The 18663-nt window shown below is 43.4% G+C and overlaps 2 protein-coding genes across 3 annotated transcripts in view; both read right to left on the bottom strand.

Moving 5' to 3' along the window:
- Positions 1 to 11414, bottom strand: part of NRDC (nardilysin convertase) — a 29990-nt gene extending 18576 nt beyond the window's left edge. Inside the window, exons 1-7 of the mRNA XM_054211630.1 lie at positions 11074 to 11414; positions 6001 to 6328; positions 5733 to 5814; positions 4938 to 5091; positions 2932 to 3005; positions 1665 to 1760; positions 609 to 731 (exon numbers count right to left, since the gene is read on the bottom strand). Coding sequence (XP_054067605.1) covers positions 609 to 731; positions 1665 to 1760; positions 2932 to 3005; positions 4938 to 5091; positions 5733 to 5814; positions 6001 to 6328; positions 11074 to 11399 — 1183 coding nt within the window. The 5' untranslated portion in view covers positions 11400 to 11414. The remainder of the gene's footprint in view (positions 1 to 608; positions 732 to 1664; positions 1761 to 2931; positions 3006 to 4937; positions 5092 to 5732; positions 5815 to 6000; positions 6329 to 11073) is intronic.
- A 2676-nt stretch (positions 11415 to 14090) lies between these two features.
- RAB3B (RAB3B, member RAS oncogene family) overlaps positions 14091 to 18663 on the bottom strand; it is a 58133-nt gene continuing 53560 nt past the window's right edge. For both annotated transcript variants that reach the window (XM_054213059.1, XM_054213058.1), the window contains exon 5: positions 14091 to 16286. In XM_054213059.1, the coding sequence (XP_054069034.1) occupies positions 16099 to 16286 (188 nt within the window). In that variant the 3' untranslated portion in view covers positions 14091 to 16098. The remainder of the gene's footprint in view (positions 16287 to 18663) is intronic.

Raw genomic sequence — 18663 nt, forward strand, 5'->3', positions numbered from 1 at the left:
AGGTCTCTACTACACGCTTAACTTCTAAGGAATTTCTTTCGTTAATTCTCTGCAGAAATGACACACAGATCTGAAGTTCTTTGCTGAAATGAAACTCAATTCTATTTGCATGGAGTTTTTCAGTCTAAGGGGAAAAAACTCAGCATCTCTGTTCTTCCTAGAGAAATGTGTTTTATTTTAAGACCTCTTTTGAAAGAGCCCCAAACAGACAAAGTCAATTGGGAGACCCGGTCTCAGTCTCCCCATCATTTTCTGTGGAAATTCACTCTTGATGGCAGAGAAACCAGCAGCATTAAGTCATTTAAGCAGTCTGACTCTACATTCCTACAAGATTCTTCTTGAAATATATCTTTGAGATTTTACACTCTGTGTTAATCTGGAACCTATGTAACAGTTTCAGTTGAAAGTTTCTCAGGAAGTGGCAGGATGACAATAACACAGCACAATTGCTCGAGTTTCATTTGGAAACCAGGCTAAAATCTACATATAAATACCTCCTGCGGGACTGGACAATCCACTAAAACTGCGTGGGCTACAGCTGAACTGGTGCCAAAAGCACTCCACCACCAGCAGCAATCAGCTTGTTTTTATGGAACAACCGATGTTACCTTTAGATTGGACAACTAAAGTCATATAGTGAGCAGAGTAATGGCGCTGCCAGAAGTCCCTCAGTCTGGTGTAGGTATCAATATTATTCATTTTCGGCTCATGTTTGAGTGTATCTGCATTACCTGTAAACATTAAAAGGTGGTTAGTTATCTAGACACTGGTTACGTCAAGACCAGATACACCAAGAATTTCTTTTCCTCCCCTGGCACCGAGTCAAGTCATGGTAAGCACATTAAAAATACCTAATAGAAATTTGTAGTTAAAGGAATGTTAACTGAAACTTAATATCTTCCAATTTCTGGTTCCTGTTATAACGACAGCTGATATTTCTATGACAGGTGAGGACAGAGCGCTCTTGCATTATCACACCACCCAGCCCGCGTACTGCACAGCTCACTCGCTGTTGCCACCCGTTCCCTCACCAACAGAATTTGTAGAACAGGAGAGGGGAAAAGAGAGGAAAATATGATGTTCACTATGTATCACTACAGAACTTTATGAAAATGATCGACATTTCAAAGCTGGCTATCTCTATTACCCATCACACTGCAGTTTACGTGCTCACCAGCGCCACAAGGGCGAGGGAGCTAAGACTCTGCACTGTCCAGGAGAGGAAGGACAAATGTCCCTTCTGCTCCGCTCACATGGCTGTGAAGCTCTACTTCTGCAAGTTCAACAGCGAATTACTTACTTTGAAAAGCCTCTTTAGACACAAATCCAGAAAGACTTTACTTTTCCAGGAAATTCTAATAGCAAAAAACAAGCTTAAGCAAGACAGGGATGACTCAGAGAACACCACCTTTACGTTAGCAGAAAGTTACACGATTATACGCCTAGGGCAACCTAGCTTTAACATCAGGAAAAGCAGCACCAGGATGAAAACTATCTTAAGAAGCAAACAGCTGCTTTTATTCCCAAACGTGTTACTGAAAAATGACTAATTGCCCTAATACTTCTGAGCAAAGCTAGTGCCTGCTGGGACAAGATAGCTCATCTTTTAAGTGGTTAAAAGTTTAAGTATTGTCACCGCTTTATAACATATATTCAGAACTTACCCCAGAAAAATTTCTTCATAGGATGTCCAGGCCTGGCAAGACTCCCAAATAGCATCTCCTTTCTGTTTGCATCAGAGGGTCTTGCTAGCTGATACTCTGGTAATTTAAAGAATTTGCAGTGGCATGCATCAAAATTTGAGGTCATAAAAAAAACCAAAGCAAAAACACCAACCAAACTGACAAGGAGACATACCGCACAGATGTACACTGAAATAGTTTTGGTTTAATGTATGATGAAGCAGTGAAATAGCATAAGAAACAGGACTTGCTAGCAGTAAATAACGTAAGTCCAGAGAAGAGGGAAACCGTAGCCCATTGCTGAGAACTACAGAAAGGGATAAGGAGGGGAAGCACGTAAAGCCCCAGTCTGTCCCGTCTGAATGCTCTCCATCTGAAAAGTTTAATGGGAACACAAGGCCATCAATATTCTACAGTCAGGCTCCGCAGAAAGGGCCAATTATAAAAATATTTCTCCCATATATCACATAGAATAACTTCTAGCCTAATAATAAGAAGAAATCAAAAGCTGAGCAAGACAGTTTCCAGAAATGCAGTTTTGCAATCAGTTTACACTAATCTAATCTATTCTGCCAAAATCAAGAATTCACCCTCTCAAACTGCATTTTCCGGTTCCTGTTTCTGTTGCTAATAAGAAATATGCACAGGAGGGCTGTAAAATAACTATTTTGGCTGGGTCAGTCTGCAGACTGCTCATCAAGCTGACAGAGTTTACTGGGCAGCTCATTACTAGAGTGTCAGTACAAGGGAAGGATCCGCGTGATGAAGACAGTGCAAATGAAGGCGTAAATTGGCTTAAGCTGTTGAAGAAACCACACCTTAACTCAAAGACAGGTCCTTGTTCATACTGGCACTTATTTAAAATCAAAGATCAAATTGCTCAGTTTTCCTTGTCAGAGGGCAGATGAATAAGACTAGAAATACATATTTGAACCAGCTAGTGTATCTGCCAATAACACTTTTTTTCTAAAACAGTGTTTTATATGCAGCCTGAAATATTCATAACATAGTAGAAAATCAAGTGAACACTCCACTCGCTTCTATGCCAGGTTCAATTTCCTTCTGTGAAGCAAATTTGTAGTTATTAAGCTGCTAGAATAAGGAGACAAGCACGATGACCACAACTTCTTGTATTTACTCCACAGAGGAGTGGAGAGAGCACTGGGGCTATGCTGGAACTATAGGCATGTTGTTCACCGTTCATTTCTTTAAGAAGATGGGCTAAACACACAGCAAAAGAGACTCTTACCACTGTCTACAGCCTCGACTTCCCGGTCTATTGCATCCCTGATCATTAGCGGGTGAATGAAGAATTGGGCCCACCTACGAAACAGAAATATTCATATGCTTTTCTTCAGCGTCTACTAAGCTAGGGAAAAAAAATAACAATTAAACCCAACATCCACTATTTTTAGTTTATAACATTGCTTGTGTTACTACAAATGCTGTCATTCTTGACTGCACTGTCTTAAGCAGAAATAAAAGCCAGTTTTGGGACAGAATCAAAAACCAAAGGGCAGGGCTCCCATACTCCACAGAGTAGGAATGAACTGGCTGGATACGGTAGGGTGTGACACTAATGGATGCACGAGTATCCGTCTTTACATCCTAAGAATGATCATTCCAGATCAGACAAGTGATCCATCCAGCCTGGTTCCTGGCTCTGGATACTGGTTCAGGGGCCCGTATCAGATGCGTCAGAGGAAATCCTCGGTTGTTCATCAGGAACAACGCGACCATAGGGAAAGTTTCTTCCCAACTCCAGGCAACAAATTGCTGATTTATGTCCTGAAACGTATTTTTTAATATCCATTACAATTTTATAATCTACTATAAGTCAGTGTGGTCATCCAGATGCATATCTGCTCCTGTACCAACAGAGAGCAGAGCAATGGAAAGGGGACAAATCTGCAACGAATGGAGACTCTGCAGAAGGCTGCCAGAGCGTCTAATATTTCTGGTTTATTTGCTGAGTTTTTTAATGATACACTTAACTCGTGGAAGCAAACAGTTAACAGTAATACATTGTTGACAGAGTTCTTTGGCTACAGGATTCATTAAGCTAAAGACTATTGAAAGATGTTATCTTTCCATTTCTTTATATCCACAAGTTCTTGAATGAGCAGAAATCAGCAGCATCCATTTATCTTCTTTGTTCTACAAAACTCGTAATTTCTGTGTTTCCCCTCCACTTAGACAGCTGTTGTGACAGATTGCAATTATATTTTTTGATTCTTCTGTACTTCTGCCCAGGGCGGTTGTGGAGTCCCCTTCTCTGGAGATTTTCCAGACTCACCTGGATGCAGCCCTGAGTAATGTGCTCTGGGCAATCCTGCTCTAGCAGGGGAGTTGGACTAGATGATCTCTAGAGGTCCCTTCCTACTCTGAAGTTTCTGTGATTCTGTGATTCCAAACATCTGAAAACTGGACTAATCTGCAAACGGAAGCTGAACTTGGCCCAGTAAAGTAAAATTTAGGCAATACTTGGTAAAATGTGTAAACGCTTGTTCTTGGTGTCATGACAAGAACGTGTTTTGATCAAAGTACGTTCACAGCAGACTCTACTCTTCTCCCGAGGTATTTTACAGCATCAAGAATATTCAGCTGACATGCCCCGATGAATGAATAATTTGCTCTCACCAACAGGTGAAGCTCTCTTGTACTACGGTATCCCAGAGCACAACAGAGCAAGTTAAATGCTTTCTGGCAAAAGGTACATACTTGACTGAATAACCTGGACTGGGTTAAAGGCATCCTCCTGAGGCACACATTGTACCACAACTTTCAAGGCAGCCCTTCCACCCGCTTTGATGAATTAGACTTGGAACCAAAAAAAAATAAATATTAAAAACCCCACTAACTGTGTCAGGACAGGTATTCCAAAGGATGAAACACTGGGATTCTGGGAGCATTTCCCCTCTGAACAGTTGTCACACTGCATAAAATTTCTCCTGTCATCGACGCTAACAGTTTAAGGGTGGTAAAACAATCAAAAAGCTATATGCATTAAGACTTACGCACGGATCCCAAGGAATCACACAGCGGCTACACTGACATTATCACAAAAAACCAGTAATATATCCAGAGGGAAATTATAGTTCCTTATATACAATATCCTCTGTGGTAGTAGGAGTACCTATGGAAGTTCATCACCAGCATTAATCACCCCAAATGAAGAACTGAACAGCCACTCCCAGCCTCCTGAGGCAGGTACAAACATTTGTTAACACCTAATCACCATTTCTATGAAGTTACCTATCAAGCGCTTCTTTGAAGTACTTCCTCTGCACATCAAACTGGAAGACTGTCCGCTCACAGTCAGTCGAAGCATTGTCACTGCCCCCGTGTTTCTTCAGAAACGCATCAAACCCATTCTCATCCGGGTACTTCAAACTGCCCATAAAAACCACTGGAACAAAAATCAGCAAAATTACCGAGATGACATTAATCCGTGATTCCTAATGGCAGCCATAGCAATCCTTCTTCAGCACAGCATTACCTACAACTGACCCACAGCTCCCAGTAGAGGTTAACTGCTAAGAAGCAACAGACCATGTTATCTGCCCAATAACTAGTGTAATCTGCCTTTAGCAGAAGGCCCAAACAGACTGGAAACAACAGTGCCTTTCTAGGCATGATAAGCCTCAATCAGTCAAGAACAGCATTTTAAGATACACCTGGTCAGAAACTTCACAGGCCTTCTGCACCTGTATGACTAATTCATCATTCTTTACTGGAGAGATAAAGGTCTGTAGCTCCAGCCTAGTTTATAAAGCTATAGGTAACACGCTTCCCCCATATTTAATGGATAACAAAGAATTTTAATATACGTTAATGCACAGCCTGCCAAAGGGTATGAGACACCTCCCATATTAAGAGTTCCTCGCTAAGTCAGTATTTTTATAAAATCACAAATTTATTTAACTAATGAGAATAAATTCTGGGATAGCTGAAACAGGAAATGAGACTAAAACACTGCAGAAATCCAGAGCTAGATAGCACTCATTTTTCACTGAAGCTGGAGCAGATGAAACAGAAGCAGATACATACTATGTTCCAGGAAGTGTGCTAATCCAGGCAGATCTTCGGGATCAGAGAAGCTGCCAACGGCAATGCAGAGGGCTGCTGCAGACTAGAGAAAACACAACACTCTCAGTACAAGCTGCTTCAAGAAACACTTCGGGAAAGTGACAGAAGCATAAGATAAATCAATCCGGACAGACACGATGAAAAGAAAGACTAGTCGCAATGCCTCATCACAAAGTTTCAGAGCACAAGAAAGCGCTCTCTGTATTTTTTCACAGCTTTAAGTACACACCTGTTTTTCTGTGCAGCCTCTCTTTCTTGTCTCTTCCTTTTCAGCTAGCTCTTCTAATTCACTGTCATCAGGATCATTGAAATCCTCATTATCTCCATCATTGTCCTCACCCTCATCCCCCTCATCACAGTCCTCATCATCAAAACCTTCTCTACCATCTTCGATCTCAGCTCCAGAGTCATCATCTTCATCACTGTCTTCTTCAGATTCATCATCGTCATCGTTGCCGTCCTCTTCCTCCTCCGAAGATAAAGCAGCTGGGGCACCATCCAAGTAATTCAAATCCGAAATCAAAAGTGCACATAAGCCATTTTGCAGCTTGATATACCTGAAAGAATAATTATTTGCAATGAATACGCTCATTTCCCAAATCTGAATTTTCAGAAGCGCAAAAATTTCTGTATTTCCTACAACAGTTCTGTGATCTTCAACTGAGATTTCCTAATGAAACTCTAATGGTAGCTAAGAAGATGAGCACTTTCATAGTGGGAAAGTAAAAACACTCTCCTGCTATTCAACAGCTACAAAAGTAAGAAAGAAGCAATTCAAGGAAATAGCAGAAGCTCTTCTCCCGGTAAGGTCAGGGACACTGATTGGGCTTTTCTTTCTCTCTGTGAAATATTTAAGCTACCAGCACCCACTCAGAGAAAACTTCACATGCTCAGAAGAGGCAAACTCAAACGTCAATAGCTTGTTATGCTTCTCAGGCTCTTGGAAACACATATTATGTGACAGAAATAAAATTTTCGTCGTTGCCTCTAAATAGGCCCCAGAGACTCCAGTTTATTTGATTTTATCAATGCTTTTTATTAAACGGGGTCCACAGACGTAGCTGGCAGAAAGGACAGATCTTCTCTGCAGGCTTAATAAAATAAGTGACAGTGGCTTGGTTGTGTTACTATCAAGCAGCAATATACACAGAGTTCTCTGTGTGTGTATATACACACAGAATTTTTTATATATATGTATGCGTGTGTGCATATATATATATAAACAAAACCACACAAGTCCTCTATCCAGCACCATTCTACAACTTTTCAGAGGGAGGACTGCAAGCACCAACGCTCTGCACTTCATAGTCTCTCAGCAGATCTCTCAGCAGCATTTGTTTCCCATCAGATCCGGAATGGACAGTCACAGTTTGTCAGACTAGCCAGAGCATCCCGCTGGGGAGCTTGCACTGGCTCGTATGCCTGCTGCAGAAAGGAAGGAATGCTGGATCCAGAAAATACTCGATCCATCCTAAGAACGAGTGTGATATAGACAGGTGGCAATTGATACAGCGGAAAAAAAAAAAGCCAGTATAAAACAAACCCATGGCTACCTCCCGCACTCCCAGAAAAATCTGACTTATAGAGGATAGAATCACGGAATAGTTTGGATTGGAATGGACTTCTAAAGGTCATCTAATTCAACCCCCAAGTCTATATCAGACCAGAACTTTGCAACATGGCCGCTGTTGTAATCAGGTAGCAGAAATTTCAAAGCAGATTTCCAGCTCAAGCTACACGGTAAGAAAGACTAACGAAAGGCATGTTGTGTGTTTTCCGACTCCGTGGTTCCCAAAGTTTCTCACAAGGAATTTCTCACGTTTCCTTCATGGTTATCATTATGCAATTTCAATGTTTCCCAGCAATAAAAGCATGTGTTATTATCAATACTGCGATTCAAAATATGAAGTCTGTATAAGTTTTGTTTTTCACTAGAGCTGAGGGGCACCTGCTGCAGCTCTGCAACCCACGGATGAGCTTGGAAACAAATTATTCTGAGTACTTCTCTCCCAGCTGAATTTCATGGGGACTTATTTGGAGGAAAGGGGTAAAGCGGGTATTGGGACAAGAGTTAAGCAGCTCTGAGACAAAGGAAAAAAACCACATTTGTTGGACTACCATGTCTATGAAAAAAGCTAAAGAGCAAATGTTTAATAGTTGTGTTAAGTTTATGAATTATGACTACCCATCCAACAGGAACTGACAGCCCTTACTGTGGGCCAGGGTGTCATAATCATTAACAGCCCCGTTTTGCTTGCTGCGGGACTGCTGAGCAGTACAAGTTTGTTCCAACCAAAAGCACAAGTGCATCTTCGCTCATTCAAATTACAGCACATACTGCAGAACTTGCAGAAACGCTATGACTAACTGCAGGACACACAGGTAGTACCAGATCCACGCTGAGGTCTGGGTACAGGGTTAATCATCCGAATAATTCTGAAAGTGGAACAGTTACGTGTGTTTGCACCGTGTACATGTCACATGACGCAGCTGCAGCATTTTTGAGTGCACAACCCAGGTCCTAAAAACACATATACTGTACACTCAGGCACTTCATCCCTGGCGAGCTCGGCGTAAGAGCCCCAGACAGGGACAAGACAGCATCACTACAGCACGTCTTCCAGCACAACCATCATCTTCACCTCTGCCTGCCTTCTTCAGGTTTTCACAGCCCATAAAGAATATTGGCTTCCCAGTGATGGACAGATAGTCATGGAAAGCAGAGACAGAATAGTGCTATTCTTCCAGAAGAATGATTTGCCATAAAGCTGTTTAGCCGGGTGTATCCAGTAGGTCTTGTTGATCCCTGCCACATACCTCCATTAAACTAATGGCGCAGATGACACTAATTTTACATTACTCATCTTCGGGCTTGTGGGTGTTACACACTAGGACACAAAACACACAGTAGCAAGGCAACAATTGAACTAAGCCGCTGTCGAACGCTATCAGATTTCGCCTCAGGACAATCTAGAACAGTATAGGAGCAGAGGCACCAACTGACATAGGTGTTCTTTACTTTTTCCATGCTTCAGTCCAATGGAAAAGGACAAGTGTAATCAATACATAAGTATCAATTAGTACACAGAATACAGTACAAAAAAATGCAACCATCTAATGCAGAAACAGAAGTAAGTGTAGTCCAACTGCATTTTGAAGGACTGTACAGGCATTGATACAAATAAGGCTTAAATATAAAATGGAATTCCAATTCTTAAAAACACTGTTTAAACGTCCTGGATAAGTTTAAACAGAATTGTTCTCACACCAAGTTTTTTGTTATATCAATGATAATCGTTTAGCAGTTAAATAGATATGGAAATACGTATCAATTTATGGTAAATACTTAGAGAAATTTTTTAATTTCCCAAACTACCCAAAACAAGCAATACAAACCCATGAAATTCCACATATGGATTAATTTAAATAAAACATACACTTTTAGTAGAGATCACTACCCACTCATAGATCTAATGAACAAAACTAACTTTGATTATGACAATAATTTTTGTCCCAACAAACTCACTTTTGAAAATACATTCTGCAATCTCTGTCAGAACTAACTTTCTTTTTTTATGATCACTGTGTTTGAGAAGATAAAATATAACATTTCCCACTAATTTAAGACTGATGTCACCAGATAGACACACTAAGCCCACCGTGACTGGTCTGCAGTATGTATCATTGCTGATGCATGAACAGGGGAGAAAGTGTATACGCATCATCAAATCACCTGCAATTACATTTACTTAGGAGGTTTGGTATATAGTTAGCGGACATAGTTATTCTTTACTTTCAGCGACACTGAAGTTCTCCTTCCTAAGGGTAACTCTTGCCTCTGCTCTGTGCACGGCTCACTTCCCACACATAGAAATCAGTCTGAGAAGATGTGGCGCTCTGCTTCCAACTAAAAAAATCTGTTAAGCATGGAGAGCAGGATTTCTGGAAGATGTTGGTATTAGTTTATCTTATGCTATAAGCAAACACACTCTCCGCTTCTTTACACACAGAGGAGGTTCCTGACCCTCAAAATACGTCGCCAGTGATGGTTTTCAGTGGACTTCCCAAGTTTCATCACTGTGCTGCTTTAGGTAGTAAAGGCAGAAGTTTCCTAAGCTGACAGTCTGTGAACTCTGCAGGAAGACGAGCCTCCTGCAAAGTAGCATGAGTACGAACGCCGGCAGGAGAGGCAGGCAGAGACCCAGAGGACGCAGCAAGGAAGTAGGGCAAGAAGGGAAGGAGCGAGTTTCTCCCTAAGCCAACGGGCACAGTCCTCTTCACGCAGACAGCGGGGAATTTCACTGTCAACCAATGTCACTGCAAATCCAAATTTTAGTTCCAGGCTTAATCTTAGGCAGATTCTCCACTGGCTGCACAGATTAGACATCATGAAGAGCAAAGATAAAAAAGCATCTCTAACAAGGGCTGAATAATCTTCTGCCTAACAGAGGAGTTACAACAGCGTCCCTTCAAGAGCGACTGCCTTACAGCATCCGAAGTGCTCAGCCTCCCCTGGCCGTTCTCAGCCGAGTCTCACCGCAAGAAGGCCACAGACGCTGTGGGCTGCGCTCAGGGAAGATGATCTTTCTTAGCACTTTCAGAGCTACTACTCAGAAAAACACAAATGAAGACACAAGCAAAATAGGAGCGTAAAAGTAATTTCTGTCTCAACTCACTGACATATTTGTGTTAAAATCTGGAAGATCATCTAAAAAGGGGAAGAGCAACAGCCTTTTTTTAAGTTGGTACCTGCCCTGTAATACTTCAACCACATTTCATACTTCAGCTTCACGCTTTTGGAACCGAACTGCCCGGACCTGGGCTGCAAACTGACCATTCAATATCGTTGTACCTCGAAAACGTAGTGTCACAGCAGAGCCTTTAACCAAGTACTGATTTTTCCTTTCCACGCAAGCCCCAAGCCCCTGACCGCATGCAAACCAGGCAGCCCACCTTGGGAAGAACACGCCCGTGAACCCCCAGCCTCCGTTTTTCCCAGAGAAACCCCTGTTTTCCCCGGCCACCAAGACGAGCCCGACTTCAAGCCCCCGCGGTCGCAGCCGTGGCCGGTGTGCGGGGACAAGGGGCCGGCCGGCACCCAGCCCCGCTCCCGCACCTCCTCCCTCGGCCGGGGCTGGTTTCCCGGGGGCAGGTGGGGAAGGGAGGCCCCAGCCTGCCCCAGAGACCGCCCGGGGGCTGCCTCAGCGGCAGCCTATCGTCTCCGTCCTCCCCCCCCGATTCCGCTTTAAGCCTTCCCCGGCCAACCGCCTCCGGGGGCAGGCTGGGCGCCGCCGGCCCTCACCGGTACTGCTTGGGGTCGCTGGGGGACTTGACGATGTCGGGGTCGCCCAGGTTGGGGCCGGGCCCGAAGTCCCCGCGGTCCTCCTCATCCCCCTGAGGCGACCGGCCTCTGACGTCGCGGCCGCCCTCCCCGGCCTGCTGCCCCACCGCTAGCTCCGGGCAGCTGTAGTTGGTCGTTGCCTTGTTCCTCCCGGGCATGGCGGCGGCGATCCCGTACCACAGCGGCTGGGCAACGGCACGCCCCAGCCAGCCGCGCCCCGCCAGGCCGCGGGCCCCCGCCCGCACCGCTCGGCACCTCCGTGCGAAGGCGGCCGCGACACTGCGCATGCGCCGCCGCCGCGCCGCCGCGGCCCGGCCCGCTTCCGCCGCACGAGGAAGTCGCGGTGACGGTTCGGCGACGGCTGCGGGGCGCCACCAGTCAGCGCCCGCCGCGGAGTCAGGTGGGGGAAAACGGACCAATCGCAGGCCGGCGCTTGGTCGGGGTCGGGGCTCTGATTGGTGGAGAGAATGCTGGTGGCGTGGGAGGGGTGGGGGAAACCATAGGCGGGGAGAGAGGCGGAGGGAAAGGCAGAGCCTGTCGGAAATCGGAGCGGGAGGACACAGAAATGTGAGCGAGGAGGAAAAGAGAGAGAAACAGAGCCAGGTTGCGGGAACTCCTTTATGTGCCGCCGCGGTCCGACATTTATGCCCGCTTGCCCTCCTAGCTGCCCCCCCGCTCTTGCGTTGGAACAGTCCAAACGCCGGTTGGTGGAAATGACCCTCCTTCTCTCATTTCCTTCCACTATTGGTCCAAGTAGCTGTCGCTCACTCCTGACAGGACCAATCAGCTCGTGCAAGATGCCGGAAGAGGGGTGTGGCGCGCAGTCCCGCCTGCTCAGGGCGGGGCGGCGGGCGGTCCCTCACGGCGGGAGGGAGCGCGATCCGGGGCCTGGCTCCGGGCCTCCGTCTCCAGCCGGCACCAGCCCCGAGCCAAAAGCGCTGAACTCGAGACCGAGACTTGGCACGAAGAAACGGGATGGCGGCCATCGGCCTCCCTCAGCGGTCACTGGAGAAGCCAAACGCTAACCGCATTGAATCTGTTTAAAGAAACGTGGCTGTTCTTAGGCTTCAAAACGCCTGACCGCACGGTTGATCCGATAGCAAAACTAGTTTTTATCAGGTGTTTTTCAACACTTAAGTGAGCTAGACTTGAGTTTGCAGTTTTATTTCAACCAGCAGTGCCACCGGTCTTTTGACAGGTCCAGTACATGCTTATTGTTGACTTCTGATTTTGCTGATTTGTTTTTCTTCCCCTAATGGTATCCTTAATAGCTTAAAGTATGTACCCATGACACTGAAAAGACTGCGTTTGTTCATGATATGGCATAGTCTTTGCAGTCCAGTAGGTCTCCATGTATTCCGATCTGTGAATATACTTTTTCCCCCCTGTGAAACCACAGTGCTGGTGTAGCAATTTCAAGTCTTGTCAACAGGAATGATGCTTTTCCTCTTGTCTTAAATCTCTTTGAAGCTGGCGTTTCCAAATAGTATGCCAAGATCCTTGTAACGCTTTGAGAGCTGTTGGGAAGCTTGCCATTGCATTTATCACATCCTTTTTGCCTTGTTTCATATTTGCTCTGGTTTCTGCTATTCCTGTAATACCAGTTATTGTGTGTGTGTAAGTCTATGTGACTGCAAGAGATGATGAAAGCAAAGTTAAGGAGTCAGAGGCTAATACAAATGAGGGGGCGCTAGCTGAGATACAGAGACGATAATTTGGGCTGGGTGTCTAGGAAGATAATTTAGAGTGGATGTCTACCCAATACTTTAGTGCTTTATTTCTCCACAAGATGGAAGCCAAGACCCATGCCTAACCCAAAGCCTCCTGTATGGCTTTTACTGGAGAACAGCGCACTCAGTGCTGTATCGTACAAGCAATAGAGAAAAGCTTGCGAAGAACAATCGCTTCTTCCCTTCACATTCTAGTACCCCTTTTTTTAATCTTGTAGCCATACTGTTTTTTCAACACTACTACCCTGGGACACTGCCAGTCAAATGGAAGGCTCTATATAAGACCCCATGAAGCATTTTGGGTTTGTCTTCAGGGTTTGTCTTGCCTTGACAAATTACTGTCTTGCATTCTGCCATTACCTCTTACAAGTTAATGCAAGTAACAATTATTGACTTTCCGACGATACTGAAATCGGCTGCATGCCACTGAAGGCAAAAGGCTTTCTCTGTATTCATTCACAGCTTTTAATGCAAATGTAAGATGATGAGATACATATACATTAAAGGAGATATGTTTGTGTCAGTTGCCTGTGATGATTTTATTTCTTACTTGAAATAAACTCCGCAGGATTTGTGCACTAGGTTTCTCCATGTATGCAGCACAGGGCAGGGTAGAATTCCTGTCTGTTCCAGTTCTTCAGACTATACTGCCATGTAGCTACTTGTTGGCTTGTGCTGTAAAAAAAATTTTTTTTTTTTTACCCGTCCTAGCTTGAGGGACCTGGAATGTAGTTGTATTCTTAAAAAAAAATACATCTGACTTGATTGGAACACAATGAAACACAATTATATATTGGGTAGAAAAGGGATAGGTCTTTTTCGCTAGGGAAAAAAAAGGTAAAACAAAGGAATTGAAATTCTGTGTCTGCTGAATCCATTTTCTTTTACCATTGGGTTGCTGAGCTGAAAAAATCACCATTTGCATTGAGGTACTCCATTGTACTTGCACAGCTCAAAATCATCGCTCCCTGTTGTGGCAGTTTTTATTTCTTTTTGCTAGTTAACACAAGTTGCCCTAAAACCTACTTCTGCTACATTAAAACACTGCACTGCGCATTCATTGGCCAAATAATCCTTCTTTTCACTTTGTTTTAAATCTCCATAGTGATTCCAGGTTGCTGGGCTCAAGGATCATCACCTTGTCAAAAAAGATCAATGTGGTTTAATGTATTTTAAAAGCTTTAAAAAGATACCCTCTTTATACATGCCCACGATTGCCTAACACACTAGTTACTAACGAAGCTCCCACAAGGTCTCTGGCCACACCCGGTGACTATATTTCTCTTTATTTTGCAGTTTCAGGGGTTTAGATACAATAACCACATTCCACAAATCACACTTCCAGTACGAATCACACACACACCCAAAATACGTCACAGTGAAGATTTCTGAAAGCAACATAGAAACAAACGAAGGGATCAAGCCTTCACCACGATGAGCTCAAACTACATCAACGTAGTTGCATTTTTCTCCAGAGTATTGTGCTTTTTTCTCAGAACTATTACACCTCGAGACAGAACGAAATTACAAAGGCATTCGCCAGTGTCATGATCCAGCAAATTACAGTGCAGCGGGCAGATACTCGACTCCAGTTTCTGACATCAGAAAGTTTCCTGGGTCAGAGGAGTTCATAGGCCTAAAGTAAAGCCATAAAACTTCTCGGAATTGTCACCTTAAGACAGCAAACTCTCCAGATCCACCTAATTTACGCTTTCAGACACAATTTGCAATCACTGTTTGGAGCTGGGATGCGCAAACAAGTGTACGATCATAAAGGCAAACAGTGTATGTCATTTCACAGATTCACAAAAGCCGTTCCTCCATACATTTCAGAGAAGTACAAGCTCTGCGTGTGGCTAATGCACACGGAGTTCTGCACACAGATGTAGAAGTTTTGTCATTTTAGAGATGTTGGAAGTATAAGAATATTTTATATGTTAGGTATTAAAAATTGTTCCTCCCTTCAGAGAATGATGCAACAAAACATCTATAGGGTAACTCTAACGGGACATCTTTGCCGCTTTTCATTTGCAGTTATGTTTTATTAATCAATCTTCCTGTTTTTTAAGTTATACTTTGTGGTTGAATCTGAAACCAGAAAAACCACCCCCACGCACGCACATATCCAGCACAAAATTAAAAAAAAAAATCAACAACAAAATGCAGAAAGAAAATCTAGTAATCTTGGCACTAATATTTTCCAGCACTCACATTTTGGCTCCTGGTATTTTTATCTTTCTGAGACAGTGCTCTTCCAAGTGTTACATGTCAGATTTTGCCTCCCAACTAAGCATGCAGCAGCCAGTTCCTCCTTTCCTCCGTCCTGCAACAAATCTACCGTCAAGCAGTCAATCAGAGTAGATCCAAACCTGGAGAGATAAAACTATGGGACACAGGGGAGGAAAAGCTGGCAGAGAGTAGGCTCTTGTGCTTCCAGGAAGAAAGGATTTGGGATAGCAACACCCCCAGCACCCCGCACGCTGATGCTGGTGGCGGCGGAGAAGGCAAGGCCAAGGGCAGCCCCTGGAAGGGCTCTTCTCCTGCACACAGCACCCACCAAAAGGTATGGCTGCAAGGCGGCCTCCTCCTTCTCCTCCTCCTCTTCCTCCCCCCCTGCCTGGCAGCTTTGATTCCTCCAGGTGCTCTTCCTCCATTCAGAGGTTTGACACAAAACCCGCCTCACCTTCCCACTCCGCTCTCTGGAGGACCTCCAGCTGTCAGGCAGAAACGCACTGCTTTCTGCTCCATCGTACAGAAAAACCGAGGTCCATGCTAGAGGATGGCAACAGTGACTCATAATATCTGGGGACTGATTTTTTTTTTTGATGTTAAAAAAAAAAAAGCATATTCTTGCTTTAAAAGAGATTTTTTTCCCCTCATACCTGATCCCTTCTAATTGGTTTTTATGTTTCCTGCTGTTCTTGACCAAAAAACCCTTTTTCTGCAGTACAGGAATTTATAATTAAAAATGCAACATTCTCTGCGGAAACAACATTTGCAACACTATACAATTCTTTTTCTTCAGTGTAACTCACATTAACACTAGGTGCACTTACAATATTTATTCAGATTTTTGTTTTTTTAAATTATTGGATGAGGAAATATATAATATTAACACTCCAGCACATTAAACAAACATACCAGTTTCCTACAACAGAGACTTCTGCCTTTGGACTACATGATAATGCACCACCACAAATGAAAAGATAAAATTTCGTCAGGAAAGGAGGAGGACACTTCTCAGCGAGAAAGGTCACTAGCACGAGCAGTTCTGCTGCGAAGGGGGAGGGTTGTCTGTGAGTCGCATGCTCCTTCCCGAGGTGCCCCTGGAAGGGTCCGATTCTATACTCTCCGACATCTTCTCACAGATTATATCCACCAGGCGCTCAAACACTTGCCTTACATTGATGTTTTCTTTGGCACTAGCTTCAAAATAGTCAAAACCTGTGAAAAAAGTAGGAAAAAAAAGTTAAAATTGATAGAGGCTGATGATAATGGAGACGGTTTTTAAAATACTAACCATTTTTTCGGAATTCACCTTAGTAAAACAAGACATTGGACAATTATTAAGGTCGGTTGATTCCTACAATCTCAGAACACTGAGCAGAAATACTTCTAAAATTTATCAAGCATCAGTAAGAGTCAGAGGGATAAACATGTCACCTGGGTAAACTCATCTGCAGATGATACAGATCTGAATAAACCCAGGATGAGGGAGTCGGATTCTCCCCTTACATCAGTGACGATCCCCTGGGCTGGAGACATGCCACCAACCAGCGATGCCCAGAGGGTCCCTCCTGGGACGGGGCTGGCTCACTACCAACCACTGCTGCAGCCCGGCGGGAGCAGAGAAGCAAGATCCCAGCTGTATTCCTCCTGCTGACCAACTTCTGCACTTGTGAGCAAGATGCTCCATGTCTTTGGTCTTGTTTTTTTTCCCCATTCTTTGTCTGTTTAGACAGAAAGCTCTTCAGGGTGATTAACACGCCTGGTCTGACAAGCACCGCTCAGCATTGCTGAATTACAAATAATGTTGTGTGCCTCCTACAGAGGAATTTCAGCGTCCGGTCCTGCATCAGAGGGGCATTCTGTCTGCCCCGCTTGCTGTCTTTTTGATGGTGATTAAAAATTTATATAAAAGGCACACAAAAATCAGAGAACTGAACTTAGATATTTGTCAGTCCCACATCGGTTTAGCTTCTGCTGTGGCATAATCTGTTTTAGTGTAGCTCACATTCAGGCCAACAACAATTTCTTAATCTGATTAAGAAATTATTTCATTGATGTTAATGTCACTATACAAACTTAGACAAACACACTGAAGGATAACCTTTATGTGAATCATTATGATGAAAGTTAGCAGTTTAAGCAGTCAACAGTCGATTAAAAAGATTCCTCCCACCTAACGCGCCACGTAATTTCAGATCATGCTGTACACATTAGCACAGTTAAGATAAGGCAAAAATGACTGATAATAGAAGATACATTTTTCGGACAGGCCAGGGGCAGAGCTGGGGATTCTTCAGCAGAACAGTTTCCTACTGATGGAGTCGGTTGCTGTGGTAATGCTGTGTGCGTTTGGCAGTGTCCCATACCTAAAGAATTCGGATTCTAGATGCCGAGTTTGTCTTTAAACAAACATGAATTTTTTGGAGAGAAAAAAACATGAGAAGTCCAAATAGGAGTGTGAGTTCCAGTAAAACCCTCTATTTGCTGTTACATTGTTCCTGACAAATTTTCAATTACTAACAGTGTAATTACTCCTGGAAAATATGTGGGCACACATATATTCAGAACGGGTTTGAGAGTCTGCAAGCCAGGAACCGAGTTTATTCACCTTCATTTTTTCAAAAGCAAATTAAATTCTGATGTGTAAAAAAAGAGCCCGTAACTGATTTTGCAAACTAACCATGTCTTCGTTTGCTTTGCTAGTCTTACATGTAAAGAATTATTATCACAATAATAATAAAGATGGGAAATTAGAGGGTTTAGTTTGGTATCTGCTCATCATTTGCTTATGAAGGCAGTGCCTCAAGGCTCCAGTCATGAATGGGACCCCTTTGTGCTTAGCGTATGTCGAATTTATTCTAGAAGGCTCTAAACCTGTGGGCCTTTGCAGATGTGATTTTTTTTTTGGTTTGGTTTTTTTTTTTTTGCATGTGAAACATGAAAAAATAATCTGATTGCTCTCAACTCTTTGGAAGAGTGACCATCTTTTTGTTTATATCACAGGTCCCTATCACAAAGCCACACTTTATACCCACCTATGAGCAGGGTTTCTATACCTTCCCTTCATTAAAAAAACAAAACAAAACCCCCAACTAATAAATACTCATCATCTAAGATTTTACCATAACTGGCAATTTGATCAAGGTCATACTTTAAACTACCACAATGTATTGGAACTCCAGTACCCCCAGTTTAACAATATATTATGCACCTCCAGTTACTGCTTAAGAATTGAGGACAACATCGGATTTTATAAATTGGGGATGATGGTGATTCCTTTGGGTCTGGTAAGAATCTCTAGTTTTACAAGCTAAAGAAATACTTCCATTATGCCGATTCTTTAAGAGAAAACAACAGTATAGTTAAATCTTAACACAGAAGCCCTGATTCTGTATTAAAAAGCTCATATATGCTATAATATATAACAAAAAATGATAAATAAATAAGAAATTAGGATAAGTTTATTTTGCTGTTCATTCTTAAATTGTCCTTGGAATCACAGCTTCCTCTCAACGGAACTGTTTTGCTTTGTCTATCCCACATCAATAACATAATGTCATTTCCCTACCTGGATAGAGAAGCCTGGTACATT

Source organism: Rissa tridactyla, chromosome 8 (assembly GCF_028500815.1).
Source record: "Rissa tridactyla isolate bRisTri1 chromosome 8, bRisTri1.patW.cur.20221130, whole genome shotgun sequence".
Classification (NCBI taxonomy): Eukaryota; Metazoa; Chordata; class Aves; order Charadriiformes; family Laridae; genus Rissa; species Rissa tridactyla.